Source organism: Hypanus sabinus, chromosome 2 (genome assembly GCF_030144855.1).
Source record: "Hypanus sabinus isolate sHypSab1 chromosome 2, sHypSab1.hap1, whole genome shotgun sequence".
NCBI classification, from domain to species: domain Eukaryota; kingdom Metazoa; phylum Chordata; class Chondrichthyes; order Myliobatiformes; family Dasyatidae; genus Hypanus; species Hypanus sabinus.
In genome coordinates, this window is record NC_082707.1 from 53317540 (window position 1) to 53332013 (window position 14474).

General features: G+C 47.7%; 1 protein-coding gene across 1 annotated transcript in view; it reads right to left on the reverse strand.

The window, feature by feature from the left end:
* Positions 1 to 14474, reverse strand: part of si:ch211-51h4.2 (uncharacterized) — a 422439-nt gene that overhangs the window by 192719 nt on the left and 215246 nt on the right. Inside the window, exon 11 of the mRNA XM_059946111.1 lies at positions 14166 to 14230. Within this exon, the coding sequence (XP_059802094.1) occupies positions 14166 to 14230 (65 nt within the window). The remainder of the gene's footprint in view (positions 1 to 14165; positions 14231 to 14474) is intronic.

Genomic DNA, 14474 nt, shown 5'->3' on the forward strand with positions numbered 1-14474 from the left:
TGACACGGAGTCGGTGAGCTGCAGTTGCAAAAGAGATTTATTCAAACTTCGCGGCCTCGCTTTAAAGCTTTTCTGATCCTGCCCTCCCCGGGCAGGAATGCTGTAGGGGGCACGTATTCACAGTCCTGTCCCGTGCGCGGGCTTTTCCCCTTGCTGGTGAAGCAGGCTTGGCGCCCTCTTTGGGACTGGCCTCAATGCCGGCACATGCCACTTTGTGAGCCGGTTCGAGTGCGTTGGGAAGTGGGTCGCCACATAAACCCCACCCCCCCCAGAACTGGCGATACACGCCCCAATGTCCACAGTCTGGGTTGGACTCTGTTTGGGAGGTCTGCCTCTGCACCGCGGTGCCTGAATCTCGACCGGCTGTGCCAAGTCCACATGGGCCGGTTTGAGTCAGTACACCATGAAAACCTCCTCTTTCCCCCCAATGTCCAGCACGAATGTGGACCCATTGTTTCTGATCACCGTAAACGGCCCCTCGTAGGGCTGCTGTAGCGGTGCCCAATGTCCGCCCCGTCGTACTAAAACGAACTTACAGTTTTGCAGGTCTTTGGGTACACAGGTTGGGTTCTGCCCATGCTGCGAAGTGGGTATGGGGGGCCAGGTTACCGAGCCTCTCGCGTAGTCTGCCCAGGACTGCTGCGGGTTCTTCCTCTTGCCCCCTTGGGGCCGATATGAACTCCCCGTGGATGACCAGGGGTGCGCCCTACATCAACTCAGCCGACGAGGTGTGCAGATCCTCTTTGGGCGCCATGCGGATGCCGAGTAGGACCCAGGGAAGCTCGTCCATCCAGTTAGGCCCTTTCAGGCAGGCCATGACAGCTGACTTCAGGTGACAGTGGAAACGCTCCGCTAGTCCATTCAACTGTGGGTGGTAAGGCAGTTGTGTGGTGCAGCTGTGTCCCCAAAAGGCTGGCCATTGCTGACCACAAGCTGGAGGTGAACTGGGCGCCTTTGTCGGAGGTAATGTGGGCCGGTACACCAAAGCGGGACACCCAGGTGGCGATCAGTGCCCGGGCGCAAGATTCAGTGGTGGTGTCGGTGAGCGGGATCGCCTCTGGCCATCTTGTGAACCGGTCCACGATAGTCAGAAGGTGCCGCGCTCCGCGTGACACTGGCAGGGGGCCCATGATATCCACATGAATGTGGTCAAAACGCCAGGGTCGGGTGGAACTGCTGCAGCAGAGCTTTGGTGTGCCGATGCACCTTGGCTGTTTGGCAGTGAATGCACGTTTTGGCCCGTTCACTGACCTACTTACGGAGTCCATGCCAAACGGATCTGCTGGAGACCATCCGGACAGTTGTCCTGATGGAGGGGTGTGCTAAGTTGTGAGTGGAGTCAAAAACGCAAAGCCGCCAGGCTGCCAGAACGACGGGGCGGAATTGGCCAGTGGTCACGTCATAGAGTAGGGTCCTCTCACCTGGGCCTATGGGGAGGTCCTGGAGCTGTAAACCGGAGACTGCAGTCCTGTAACTAGGGATCTCCTCGTCTGCCTGCTGCGCCTCCACCAGTGCTTCATAGTCTACCCCCTGGGACAGGGCTTGGATGCTAGGGTGGGAAAGGGTGTCCGCCACAACATTGTCCTTTCCTGAGACATGCCGGACATCCGTCATGTATTCGGAGATGTAGGACAGATGTCACTGCTGGTGCCCTCTCCCAGCCTTCCTGCCTCATTGAGAGTAGCAGCCAGCGTGAAGTTGGAGGTAATCACTCTTTACTTGGAAGGGAATGGTCCCGTCCACCGCATGCATCGTTGCTTTGGCAATGTCCCCTTTAATGTGGCTGAAGGCCGCGCGGGCCTCAGCTGAGAGGGGAAATGTGGTGGACTTGACCAGGGGCTGGCCTTGTCTGCGTAGTGAGAGACCCATTGGGCGTAATAGGAAAAGAAGCCCAGGCACCGTTTGAGGGCTCTGAGGGTGGTGGGAAAAGGGAGTTCTAACAGGGGGCACATACAGTTGGGGTCAGGGCCAATGACTCCGTTCTCCACGACATACCCAAGGATAGCAAGTCAGGTGGTTCCGAACACACACTTGTCCCTGTTATAGGTGAGGTTAAGAGCTTTGGCCGCTTGGAAAAATCGTTGGAGGTTAGTGTCGTGATCCTGCCAGTCATGACTGCAGATGGTGATGTTATCCAGATATGGGAACGTGGCCTTCAGTTGGCACTGGTCCACCATCCGGTCCATTTCCCCCTAGAAGATAGAGACACCATTCGTGACACCGAAGGGGACGCGCAGGAAGTGATAGAGCCTGCCGCCCGCCTCGAAGGCGGTGTAGGGGTGGTCCTCCGGGCGGATGGGGAGCTGATGGTAAGCGGATTTCAGGTCTATGGTCGAGTACACCTTGTACTGAGCTATCTGATTGACCATATCCGCGATGCAGGGTAGTGGGTACGCGTCAAGCTGCGTGAACCTATTGATGGTCTGGCTATAGTCCACGACCATCCTATTTTTCTGTCCAGTCAGAACAACGACCACCTGGGCCCTCCAAGGACTTGTGCTTGACTCAATGATCCCCTCCCTGAGCAGCCGCTGCACCTCTGACTGAATGAAGACCCTGTCCGGCCATTGGCATGGTGTTGGGTGGGATGTGCAGGTCGGTGTTTGTGTGTGGTCAGTAATGGGGTATATGACGAAGTCCCACAAAACTGAGGATTTCCGACAGTGATTGGTGGGAGGGGCCCGTCATACTCCATTGTCACACTTTTCAGGTGGCTCTGGAAGTCGAGCCCCAATAGCACAGGGGCACACAGTTGAAGCATGACCAGTAGCGCCAAGTCCCGATATTCTGTGCCCTGCACCACCAATGTCGCTACACAACCCCGTCGGATTTCTGTGGAATGCAACCCAGAAGCCATGGCGACCCTCTGGCTTACCGGCTGTGTCACGAGTCCACAGCGTTGCACTGTGCCTGGGTGAATAAAACTCACAGTGCTGTCGGTGTCAAACAGGCAGCTAGTCCTGTGCCCCTCCACCAGAAGGTCCATCATTGACCTTGCGAGCTGGTGTGGAGCACTTTGGTCAAGGGTCACGGAGGCCAGAGTTGAACCGCTGTCTTGGTGCCCAGTAAGCACCTGTGGGTTGGAGACGGGGCGAGGTGGTGCCGACAAAGATGGCTGCCCCCATGCCTCGCACGCGGCGGGCAGGCAGGATGGCGGTGACCAAGATGGCTGCCCCCATGCCTCGCATGAGGTGGGCAGGCAAGATGGTGGCCCCCATGCCTCACACGCAGTGCTGCTTGACCCCACTCGTGGTTTGGAATCACAGGCCTTGGTGAAATGGCCCTTCTTTCCGCAGCTGGAGCAGGTAGCTTCTCGGGCCGGGCAGCATTTTCGGGGGTGCTTTTCGAGTCCGCAGATGTAACACCGCGCGGACTTGCGACTGGCAGCAGCCGTGGTCGATTCGCCGGCAGGTTGTGGGGACTTCACAGACTCGCGACTGGCAGCAGCTGAGGTCGATTCACCGGTGGGTTGCAGGGTCTGCGGCGTCCATGGGGCCGGCAGGAGATCGCGTGCCTGGAGAGCGTCAGCATCGTGCAGAGCGGCCTCCAGCGTGTCAGCCAGCTCAATCACCGAATGTAAGGTAAGATCGGTGTGTTCCAGCACCCGCTGGCGCACGTATACTGACCTGATCCCCGTAACGAAGGCATCTCGTTCAGGAGCTCTGCATGCTGTTCCGCTGTCAGTCCCCTGCAGTCGCAGGCCCACACGAGTGTCTGTAGGGCCCGGACAAACTCAGCGCTCGGCTCTCCGGCCCACTGCTGCCGTGTCGCTAAGCGATGTCTTGCATAGATGGTGTTCACCGGCTACAGGTATTGTCTTTTGAGAGCGTCCAGTGCCGGTTGGTAGGTCGGCAGCCCGGGGACTGACTCTGGAGAGCAGAACTCTGTGCATCGTGTTAGGCCTGGTCACTCGAATCTCCTCCAGGCACGATTGGAAGCATGCAAGCCAGAGTTCAAAAGCGATGCCGGCTTCTGGAGATTGAGGGTCAATATCCAATCTGTCGGGTCGTAAAATGCTCTCCATGTTTTAAAATTGCTGCTAATAAAATTGATGCACCATCAATAACTCTCGGAGACGAGAGGCGAACGATAGGCTTTTATTAGCAGCAAAATGGAGCACAGCATCTCGGAGACTGAGGGGGGAGCAGTGCCTCCAACTGCCTTTATACCTGTGTCTGTGGGAGGAGCCACAGGAGCAGTCAGCAGTGGGGTGTGTCCAGACAGGTATACATAGTTTACCACACTGGCCAAGTACTAAAGACCTGTGCTGGTCACCTGGCTAGAGGGTTCACTGAGATCTTTAACCTCTTGCTTCAGCAGTCTGAGGTACTCACCTGCTTCAAGCAGGCTTCAATTATACTAGTGTCTAAGAAGAACATGACAACATGCTTAATCACTGTGGATGAAGCATTTACATCCACAGTGATGAAGTGTTTTGAGCAATTGGTGATAATACGTATCAACTCCTACTTGAGAAGCAACTTGGATCCACTCCAATTTGCCTACCAGAGCAACAAGTTCACAGCAGATGCCATCTCATTGGCTCTTCATTCAACCCTGGAACATCTGGACAGCAAAGATGCATACATCAGGATGCTCTTTATTGACTACAGCTTGACATTCATTAACATCATCCCCTCAAAACTAATCAATAAGTTTAAAGACTTAGGGCTCAACATCTCATTGTGCAATTGGATCCTTCATTTCCTCACCTGGTGACCCCAGTCAGTTCAAATTGGCAACATCTCCTCCATGATCTCCTTCAGCACAGGTGCACTGCAGGCTGTGCTTAGCCCCCTGCTCTTTATGCTTTACACTGATAATTTACTTTACTTTATTGTCACCAAACAATTGATACTAGAGAGTACAATCATCACAGCGATATTTGATTCTGCGCTTTGCACTCCCTGAAGTACAAATGGAAGTAAATATAATAACAATTTAAATTATAAATCATAATTAGAAAATAGAAAAGGGAAAGTACGGTAGTGCAAGTCAGGTCCGGATATTTGGAAGGTACGGCCCAGATCCGGGCCAGGATCTGTTCAGTAGTCTTATCACAGTTGGAAAGAAGCTGTTTCCAAATCAGGCCGTACGAATCTTCAAGCTCCTGAACCTTCTCCCAGAGGGAAGAGGGACAAAAAGTGTGTTGGCTGGGTGGGTCGTGCCCTTGATTATCCTGGCAGCACTGCTCCGACAGCGTGCGGAGTAAAGTGAGTCCAAGGATGGAAGATTGGTTTGTGTGATGTGCTGCGCTATGTTCACTATCTTCCTCAGCTTCTTCCGGTCTTGGACAGGACAACTTCCATACCAGGTTGTGATGCACCCTAGAAGAATGCTTTCTACGGTGTACCTATAAAAATTAGTGAGGGTTTTAGGGGACAGGCCAAATTTCTTCAGCTTTCTCAGGAAGTAAAGGCACTGGTGGGTGGCTAATTGTGCAGCTAAGCACAACTACAATGCCAAATTCAAGTTTGCTGATTACACCAGTGTCATAAACTGAATCAAATGCAGTGACGAATTAGCAGATTAGAGGGAGATTGAAAATCTGGCTGAGTGGTGGCACACAACAGCCTCTTACTCAATGTCATCTAGACCAAGAAGCAAATTATTGACTTCAGGAGAAGGAAACGAGAGGTCCATGATCCAGTCCTCATCAGAGAGTGTTAGCAACTTTAAATTCATCTGTGTATTATTTCAGAGGACTTGTCCTGGGCCCAGCACACAAGTCAATAATGAAGAAAGCACGGCAGCACCTCTACTTCCTTAGGAGTTAGTGGAACATACAACATGACATCTAAAACTTTGACAAACTTCCATAGATATGTAGAGGAGAGTATATTGACTGGCTGCATCACAGCCTGGTATGGAAGCACCAAAACTCTTGAACAAAAAATCTTACAAAAGGATAGTGATATGACCCAGCTCATCATGGGTAAATCCCTCCCCACCATTGAGCACACCAGCACCAAGTGTTGTTGCAGGAAAGCAGCATACATCATCAGGGACCCCCACCAGCAGGACATGCTCTCTTCTCACTGAAGCCATCAGGAAGAAGGTAGAGGAGCCTCAGGATTCCCATTAACAGGTTCAGGAACAATTATTACCCCTCAACTATGAGGCTCTTGAACCAAACGGGATAATTTCACTCAACTTCACTTGCTCCATCCTTAAAATGTTTTCACAACCCATGTACTCACTTTCAAGGACTCTTCATTTCACGTTCTCGATATTTTTTGTTTGTTTATTTATTGCTGTTCTTTCTTTCTTTTTGTATTTGCACAGTGTTACGTACACTCAACCCTGTAAAAGTGTCAGCAGCAAAAGAACACACCTGGAGTCTGGTTTTGCTGTTAACAATCACTATTTCATTAGTAACTACCAAATATCAAAAGTTAGCCGTGTAATGTATATATAGGTGTGTAGATGAAGTTCCCAAACTCATTCAAGCTCAGGTGGCAAGAGATACAGTCTTACGATGGTAATCCTCAGGTTAATTAATGTGAGATATTTGTAATCCAAAAGGCGAATGTTGTAAGAAGGCAATTATATCAATATTCCACAGATTCCACGACAGCAATACAAAGTAACAATAGCAGTAAGGTTTTATCTCTGAAGTTGTTCCACTCCACACATGAAGTATCGCCAATAGTGATCTTCAACAAATATCCTTTCAACACAAGTGGTACCACACCCGGATTCAGCTACAGGACATCCCAAAGTGGTGGCCACAGGATACTCAAACAGAATCCACATGTGGATTATCACCAACAGTAGCTTATCACAAAGGGGATCCTCTTCCAGGGAACACTACCACCGAGGCAAGGGTAGACATACCGGTAGCTTCCACAAGGTTACCCCAAGCACACAACGTGACAGCCACTTATCCAGTTCCACAACATACGAAATTGCTCCAACAGTGATTTGCCAATGGGGTGACTTCTTCAGTGAAATACCACACACAGACAAGGGTTAACGCACACGTGGTATTCACACAGGTTTCCCCCTCACCCCTTACGGGCTACTTAGAGAGAGAGTCCAAACAATGATCTCTTTGTCACTTGGTTTCTTCTGTTTCAAACCTTTCTCTCCTCTCCTCTCTGCAAACTTCTTCTAGCTGCAGCACCTATGAGAGTTATTTATCAATACTCTGGATTGATCTCAACTCACCCCTTTGGGCTACTGAAAGTTTAAACCAGCGACAGACCCACTGGTGTCTTCCATTGAACAGATCCATCTTGACTCTGACTGTGTGTGTCTGTGTGAAAGTCATCTGACCTTGCTTATTCAAATCAAGCCGCGAACTGGTATAAACATCCATTTGTCCATCAAATAACTCCACCTCTCTTTCACCATGGCAACCCAGAAGCCCACAGCAGTTCTGTAGTGTCCAAACACGGGCTGCTCACCATAGCAACCCAGCAATTTTGTAATCAGTAGAAATCCAACAGTGTCAAAAAGTCAGTCTTTCTCTTGGTGTTTTAAAGTGACAGTCCACAGAAAAAAAAACCCTAGGGGTATGTAACAACAGTTTGTTGACTTTTGCACACTAGTTGTATGTCCAAGTTGGTGCGATCTTTCATTGTCTCTAATAGTTACTATTCCATTATGGATTTATTGAGTATGTCCCCAAGATAACAAATATTAGGGTTGTAAATGGTGACAAATACTGTTTGTATTTTGATAATTACCTTAAACTTTGAAACTCTGCCAATAGTTGTGTTGTTAGCAAATTAATAGATGCTGTTTGAGCAGTGCCTAGCCACACAGTTATGGATGTGGAGCAGAGGGCTAAGCACACGTTTGAGGCACGTCAGTGTTGATTATCAGTGAGGAGATGTTACTTCTGATCCACAAAGACTGTGGTCATCTGGTGAGGAAGTCAAGGGTCCGGTTGCAGAGGAAGGTACAGAGGTCCAGGTTTTGGAGCTTGTTGATTAGAACTAGGTATGATCCTGCTGAATGCTGAGCTGCAGAAAATAAGCAGCTGGCTGAACGATTACTATTATGATCCAAGGCCCAGTTGAGGGTCAGTGAGATTGCATCCACTGTACAGTTATTGTGCCAATAAGAAAATTGCAGTGAGTACAGGCCCTTGCTTAGGCAGAAGTTGATTCTAGCCATGATCAACCTCTCAGAGCACTTCATCACAGCAGCTGTGAGTGCCACCGGGTGACAAGTCATTGAGGCAGGCAGCTCACTCATCTCTTCTTGGGCACTGATATGATTGTCGCCCTTTTGATGCAGATGTGAACCTCCCACTGCAGCAGTAAAAGACTGAACACTCCCAGCAGCTGGTTGGCACGAGTTTTCAGAGCCTTACCAGGTACACCACCAGGACCAGTCGCCGTATGAGGGCTATGTATGCCCTTTCAATGTGTGCATAAAAGATTTTGAGCTCATCTGAGAGTGAATCATCACAGTAATTCATGATGTTAGGTTTCGCTTCGTGGGTGGGGGGGCTAAAGTCTCTGCATTTCAATTTTCCTTGCGGCCCAGCACATTTTCTTTGCTTCTTCTTTCTTAAAGGAAAACAGCATGTTTGACTTGAGTCTGCAGCCTGTGATCCATCAATTTTGAGTATTGATAAGTTTTTAAACATCTTAAAATATGTTGCTTACTGAAGTACCTATGGCTGTGACTGTGGGTTTCAGCTGTGGTTGTCCTAAACAGAAATATTTGATAATTCTCATAGGAGCTGCACAGAATGAGTTGCCCCTTATTTATGCCATTTTGCCATTTCACTGCTCGAAGCCATCAACCATTTCACTTCATCGTAATTAGAAACCAGCAATATTTGAGAAAAATTACACTTACACAATTAAAAAAAAAACTATCAATCTGGAAAAAAATTCCAGTAAACTACCTCTCAGAAGGGCTCAATCTATGCCAATAATATGCATTAAAAATCCCTGTGGCTAATTTACTGGTAAGGACTGACTGAGTGGTTCCTTCAGGGTGTCATTGTCGGGGGAAGGTAGTGGGGATAAGCTCCCACTGCCTACTGAATGCTCCCAATGGCGTGTCTCAAGTAGCCTCTGACAACCAAGTCCGGTTACTAAGCCCAGTAAAACCATTCCTACTGAAACGGGACAAAGGCATCTTAAAACCAGTTCTTTGGGTAGATGGAGCTCGTTAGCCATGGTTGGTAGCTCATTTTGGAGAAGGAAAACCCTGGTCTCAAAACTGTGCTGCCTTGAGCCTATACCTACTCATACGGAAAACCTTGGGAGTAAACTCTGAGGAAAAATCCAGAGCAGAAGTCCCTAAGGCAGTCCTATGTTGAGTTCAACGCTGACTGGCAACTCCTGCGTCATCGCTGGTGCCAAATTGTTTGAGTTTATGCTGTTCCTTTGGATTCATCAGCTGCATGGGGAGAGGGGGAGCTTGTGGCATGGCTGACAGCTTGCTGCCTTGGTTTGTGTATCATGTGGACAGGTAGAACGTAATATCCATGGTCAACTCTGACCAACGGAGGACCTCAGAGATTGATTGAATAAAAAAGGTCTTTCAAAATGCTCTGGAATCTTTGATTCTAAAATTGACATACAGCAATGCAACACATAACAGGTCATGGTGCAAACAAGAAGTGTAGTTAAAATTTAAAGTTCAAGGTAAACTTATTAACAAAGTACATACTGCGTATTTCACCATATACAACCCTGAGATTCATTTTCTTGCAGGCATTCACAGTAAATACAAGAAACACAATAGAATCAATGAAAGAAAGCACCCAACAGGACAAACAACCAATATGCAAAGTTGATGTCATGTCATGCCAGATCTTTGCAAACTTCTAAGGAAGTAGAGGTGCTGCTGTGTTTCCTTCATAATGGCTTTTATGTGCTGCACCCAGGACAGATCTTCTGCAGTGATAACAACACCAAAGAATTTAAAGTTACTGATGCAATCCACCTCTGATCCCCTGCTGAGGACGGGATCATGAACTTCCTGTACCCTCCTCCTGGAGTTAATAATCAACTCCTTGGTCTTACTGGGATTGAGTGGGAGGTCACTGTTCTAGCACCACTCAGCCAGATTTTCAATTTCCCTCCTGCATCCGAATTTGTCACCACCTTTGATTTGACCATTGTCAATGGTGTTGTCAGCAAACTTAAATATGGCATTGGAGCTGTGCTTAGCCTCACAGTCATAAATATAAAGTGAGTATAACAGGGGCTAAGCAAACAACTTTGTGATGTCCTGTGTGGACGGAGATTGCGGAGGAGAGTTTTGCCAACCAAAACTGACCAGGGTCTGCGAGTGAAGAAATCGAGGATCCAATTGCACAAGGAGGTATTGAGGTCTAGGTCTTGAAGCTTATTGATTAGTTCTTAGGGGATGGTGGTATTGAATACCGAGCTATAGTTAATGAAGAGCATCCTGATGTACACACCTTCACTGTCCAGACGTTCCAAGGTTGAGTGAAAAATCAATGAAATGGCATCTGCTGTAGACCTTTTATAACTGTAGGTAAACCGTAGTGGATTCAAGACACTTCTCAGGTCTAATTTGATAGGTTTCATCATCAGCCTCTCAAAGCACTTCATCAAAGTGTAGTTAGGTGCTACTGGATAATAGTCTTTGGAGCAGATGACCATGTTCTTCTTAGGCACTGGTATAACTGTAACCTTCTTGAAGGGTACCTCAGACTGCCAAAACAAGACATTAAAGATAATTGGTAAACACTCCAGGCAGTTGATCAATATAGTTATTTGGTATTCGGCCAGGTACCCCATCAGAGTCAGATTCTTTCCATGGGTTCATCCTCCTCAAGGATGTTCTCATGTTGTCGTCAGAGTCTGAAATCATAGGGTCATTGGGAGCTGTGGGAGCCTGTGATGCTTTGATGGTCAAAGTGAGCACAGAAGGCATTGAGCTCATCTGGGACCAAAGCCTTGCTGTCATTTACATTGCCTGGTTTCACTTTGTAAGCAGTGAAAGCATTCAAGCCTTGCCACAGCTGTCGAGCAGCTTTTAGTGATTCAAGTTTGGTCTCGAATTGCTACTTTGCACGCAAGATGGCTTTCCGGAGATGATACCTGTACCTCTTGAATTTTACTTGGTAGCCAGACCTGAATGCCACTGATCTGGACCTCAGCTCACTGCAAATTTCATAGTCCATCCACGGCTTCTGGTTGGGGAAGACTCCAAATTGTCTTGTGGGTACATACTCGTCTATGACTGTTTTAATAATGCGCATAACAACTGTGGTGTTATCCTTCAGATTCTCTGGTGAGGCCTAGTCTACCTACTTGAGGCAATCCTGTGGCAGCCCCTCTGCCTCCCCCGGCTACCCTTTTGTTGTCCTTATCTCTGCAGCCTTGCTCTTTAGCTTCTGACTAGATGCAGCTAGGAGGAGGACAGCCAAGGAAGGTTGAAATACCTATAAATGTAAAGGTACCTACAAATGTTGAAAACCAACACTGAATCCTGAATGGTATACACACCAGTTTTTGTAGAATAACTGAGAATTAACTTATATTTTTCTAAATAGGAAGTTAACTGGTTCATTATCAAGACTGATGGGGGGGTGGGGGGCTGTGTGGCCTGGGTTGTGGTGTGGACGAGACCTTCACGCTGCGGGATCACCTGTACAGGGAAGGATACTCCGGAGCTGGTGTGGGAGAGAGTGGGGGCTGGCCACCCCATCAGTGCTGCCTTCCAGTGTTAGCTCGATGGAAGACGAGCTGGACTGCATTCATCTGCGGCTGCAGCTGCACTAGTGTGTGATGAGGACTGCTGCATGCTCGCTCCAGGACAGCATCATATGTACCATCAATCTAAAAGACCATGACACTCAGGGACTTGGGCTATATTTATATATTTTTCTGTGACCAGTATGTTTTTCTGTTTTAATAACTTCATGTGCTGTGTGTGACTGTCTGTGTTTTGCACCTTGGCCCCTGGAGGAAAGCTGAATCATTTGCTGCATTCATATGTATGGATGAATGATAATTAAACTAGAACTTATAAAAACACACAGACAACAGGAGCCACTCTCCAGTTCACAGACAACTATGGACAATAAAATGTGACAAATCACTAAGGCATACAGATTGGAAGGTGTCGATAGAGTGGATGTGGAAAGGGTGTTTCCTATAGTGGGTGAGTCTAGGACGGGGGTCGGCAACCCGCGGCTCCGGAGCCACATGTGGCTCTTTTACGTCTGTGCTGCGGCTCCCTGTTGCTTTGGGAAATAATTGGTTGTGGCGACCCTTTTCCTGGCACATCCGAACCGACTCACAATTAGATAGCCTACGGGGGTTTGCGAGCACAGAGCTTTGGAGCCTCTGTGCCATGGGGGGGGGCAGGTTGAGGGAGGCTTAAAAGTGAGGCTGAAGATTTCGAATAAAGTTTTTTCCTTCGACTGCAGTTACCGACTCCGTGTCGTAATTTTGGCGCTGCGTGTAGCACACCGCTACATGGTCAGTATTTAATTAAAATGTATTTTATGTTAGTTTGTTAGTTTTTGAAATGTAAATCTAAATTTGAAGATTATGGTGATCTTGTACAATCTAAATAAGACGTTGTGGCGACCCATTTCCTGGCACATTGGAACCGGCTCACAATTAGCCAGCGTTCAGTCTAAGGGAGATAGCCTACGGGGGTTTGTGAGTACGTGTCTTTTGCAGCATCCGCGCCCATGGGGGGCGGGTTGAGGGAGGCTTAAAAGCAAGGCTGTTTAGTTCGAATAAAGCTATCTTTGACTGCAGTTTACTGACTGCGTGTAGCACACCGCTACAACGTGTTTTTATCGCTGGCTGTCCAGAGGGGAGGTGCTGAAACGCTTTGTCGCGTGTCTGGAAGAAGTGAAAACTTTCCTGGGTAGCAAAGGGCTCAACTTTCCTGAGCTGGAACAGCCAGAGTGGCTGGAAAAGCTACACTTCATGGTAGACATGACAGCGCACCTGAACACGCTGAACACAGCTCTTCAACGGGGTAAGGACGTACAGCCCTGCACATGTTGGAGGATGTTTTGGCATTCGAGCGCAAGTTGACGTTGCTTGCCAGAGATTTACAGAAAGGCACATTGTCTCACTTCCCCAATTTGAGAGAGTTCAAACAAGGTCACGACATGATAAATTCGGAGTATTTTCATTCTGCAATCATCGCAATGCAAACATCGTTTGGGAAACGCTTCTGTGAGTTCAGAGAGGAAAAAAACACATTATCCTTCCCGGTCACTCCCCTAAGCATCGATCCATCCCTACTGAATACGACTGCATTGTCAGGTGTGAGTCAACCTGAACAAGTATGATAAATATTTTAATTGCCTATTATTTTACGTATATTCATATGTTTTCATTGTTCAGTGAAATAGTCCTTTTATTTTTCAGGTTGACAGCTGGCTGACATTATTTTTGGTTTGCTGCTGGCGGCAAATTTAAGTTTGGCGTTTTTCATAAATACAAGAAGGACTCAAATAGACGTTGAGTATTTTACTTAAAAGTAACCAACCCAACGTCTTTTTTTCGGAGTTCAAAATGTTTTTGTTGCATGCAGAAATGTAATTTTGTTTTCTCTGCAGGAGTTCATCAATTTCATAAATGCAACACATTATAGTTTGTTTATACATAGCATAAAGGCAAAACAAAACATTGTATGCAGTGTTATTTCATTTTAAATGTCAAACGGGTTTTGCGGCTCCCAGTGTTTTCTTTTCTGTGGGAAACGGGTCCAAGTGGCTCTTTCAGTGGTAAAGGTTGCTGACCCCTGGTCTAGGACCTGAGGGCACAGCTTCAGAATGCAGGGACATCCATTTCAAACATAGATGAGAAGGAATTGTTTTAGCCAGATGGTGGTGAATCGTTGTCACAGTTGGCTGTGAAAGTCAAATCATTGGGTGTTTTTAAAGCGGAGGTTGATAGTTTCTTTATTAGTAAGGGTTTCAAAGATTACAGGGATGAGTCAGGAGAATAGGGGCCAAGAGGAATAGTAAATCAACCAGGATGTAATGGTGAAGCAGAGCTTGATGCACTGAATAGGCCAATTCAGCTCCTTTGTTTTATGATCTTATTTATTTTAATAAGCTTTGGTACTGTATACAGTCCAATCTTTCTGGCTGTTGTCCTGATCTGGCATTTCCGGAACTAGGAAAGGAGGATATTATTTCAAAAGTAAACTTTCTTCAAATTAAACACAGTATGCATGTGAAAGCCTACCAGAAAATATTCAGCACAGCACAGGTGGTGAGGCCTCCAGCGACAGCTCTGCGAAACCACAATACCTTCCGCAAACAAGAAAATGGAATGTTTTAAACTGCGGCAATAGACGATAGACAGTAGGTGCAGGAACAGGCCATTCGGCCCTTCTAGCCAGCACCGCCATTCACTGTGATCATGGCTGATCATCCACAATCAGTACCCCGTTCCTGCCCTCTCCCCATATCCCTTGACCCCGCTATCTATAAGAGCTCTATCTAACTCTCTCTTGAATGCATCCAGAGACTTGGCCTCCACTGCCTTCTGGGG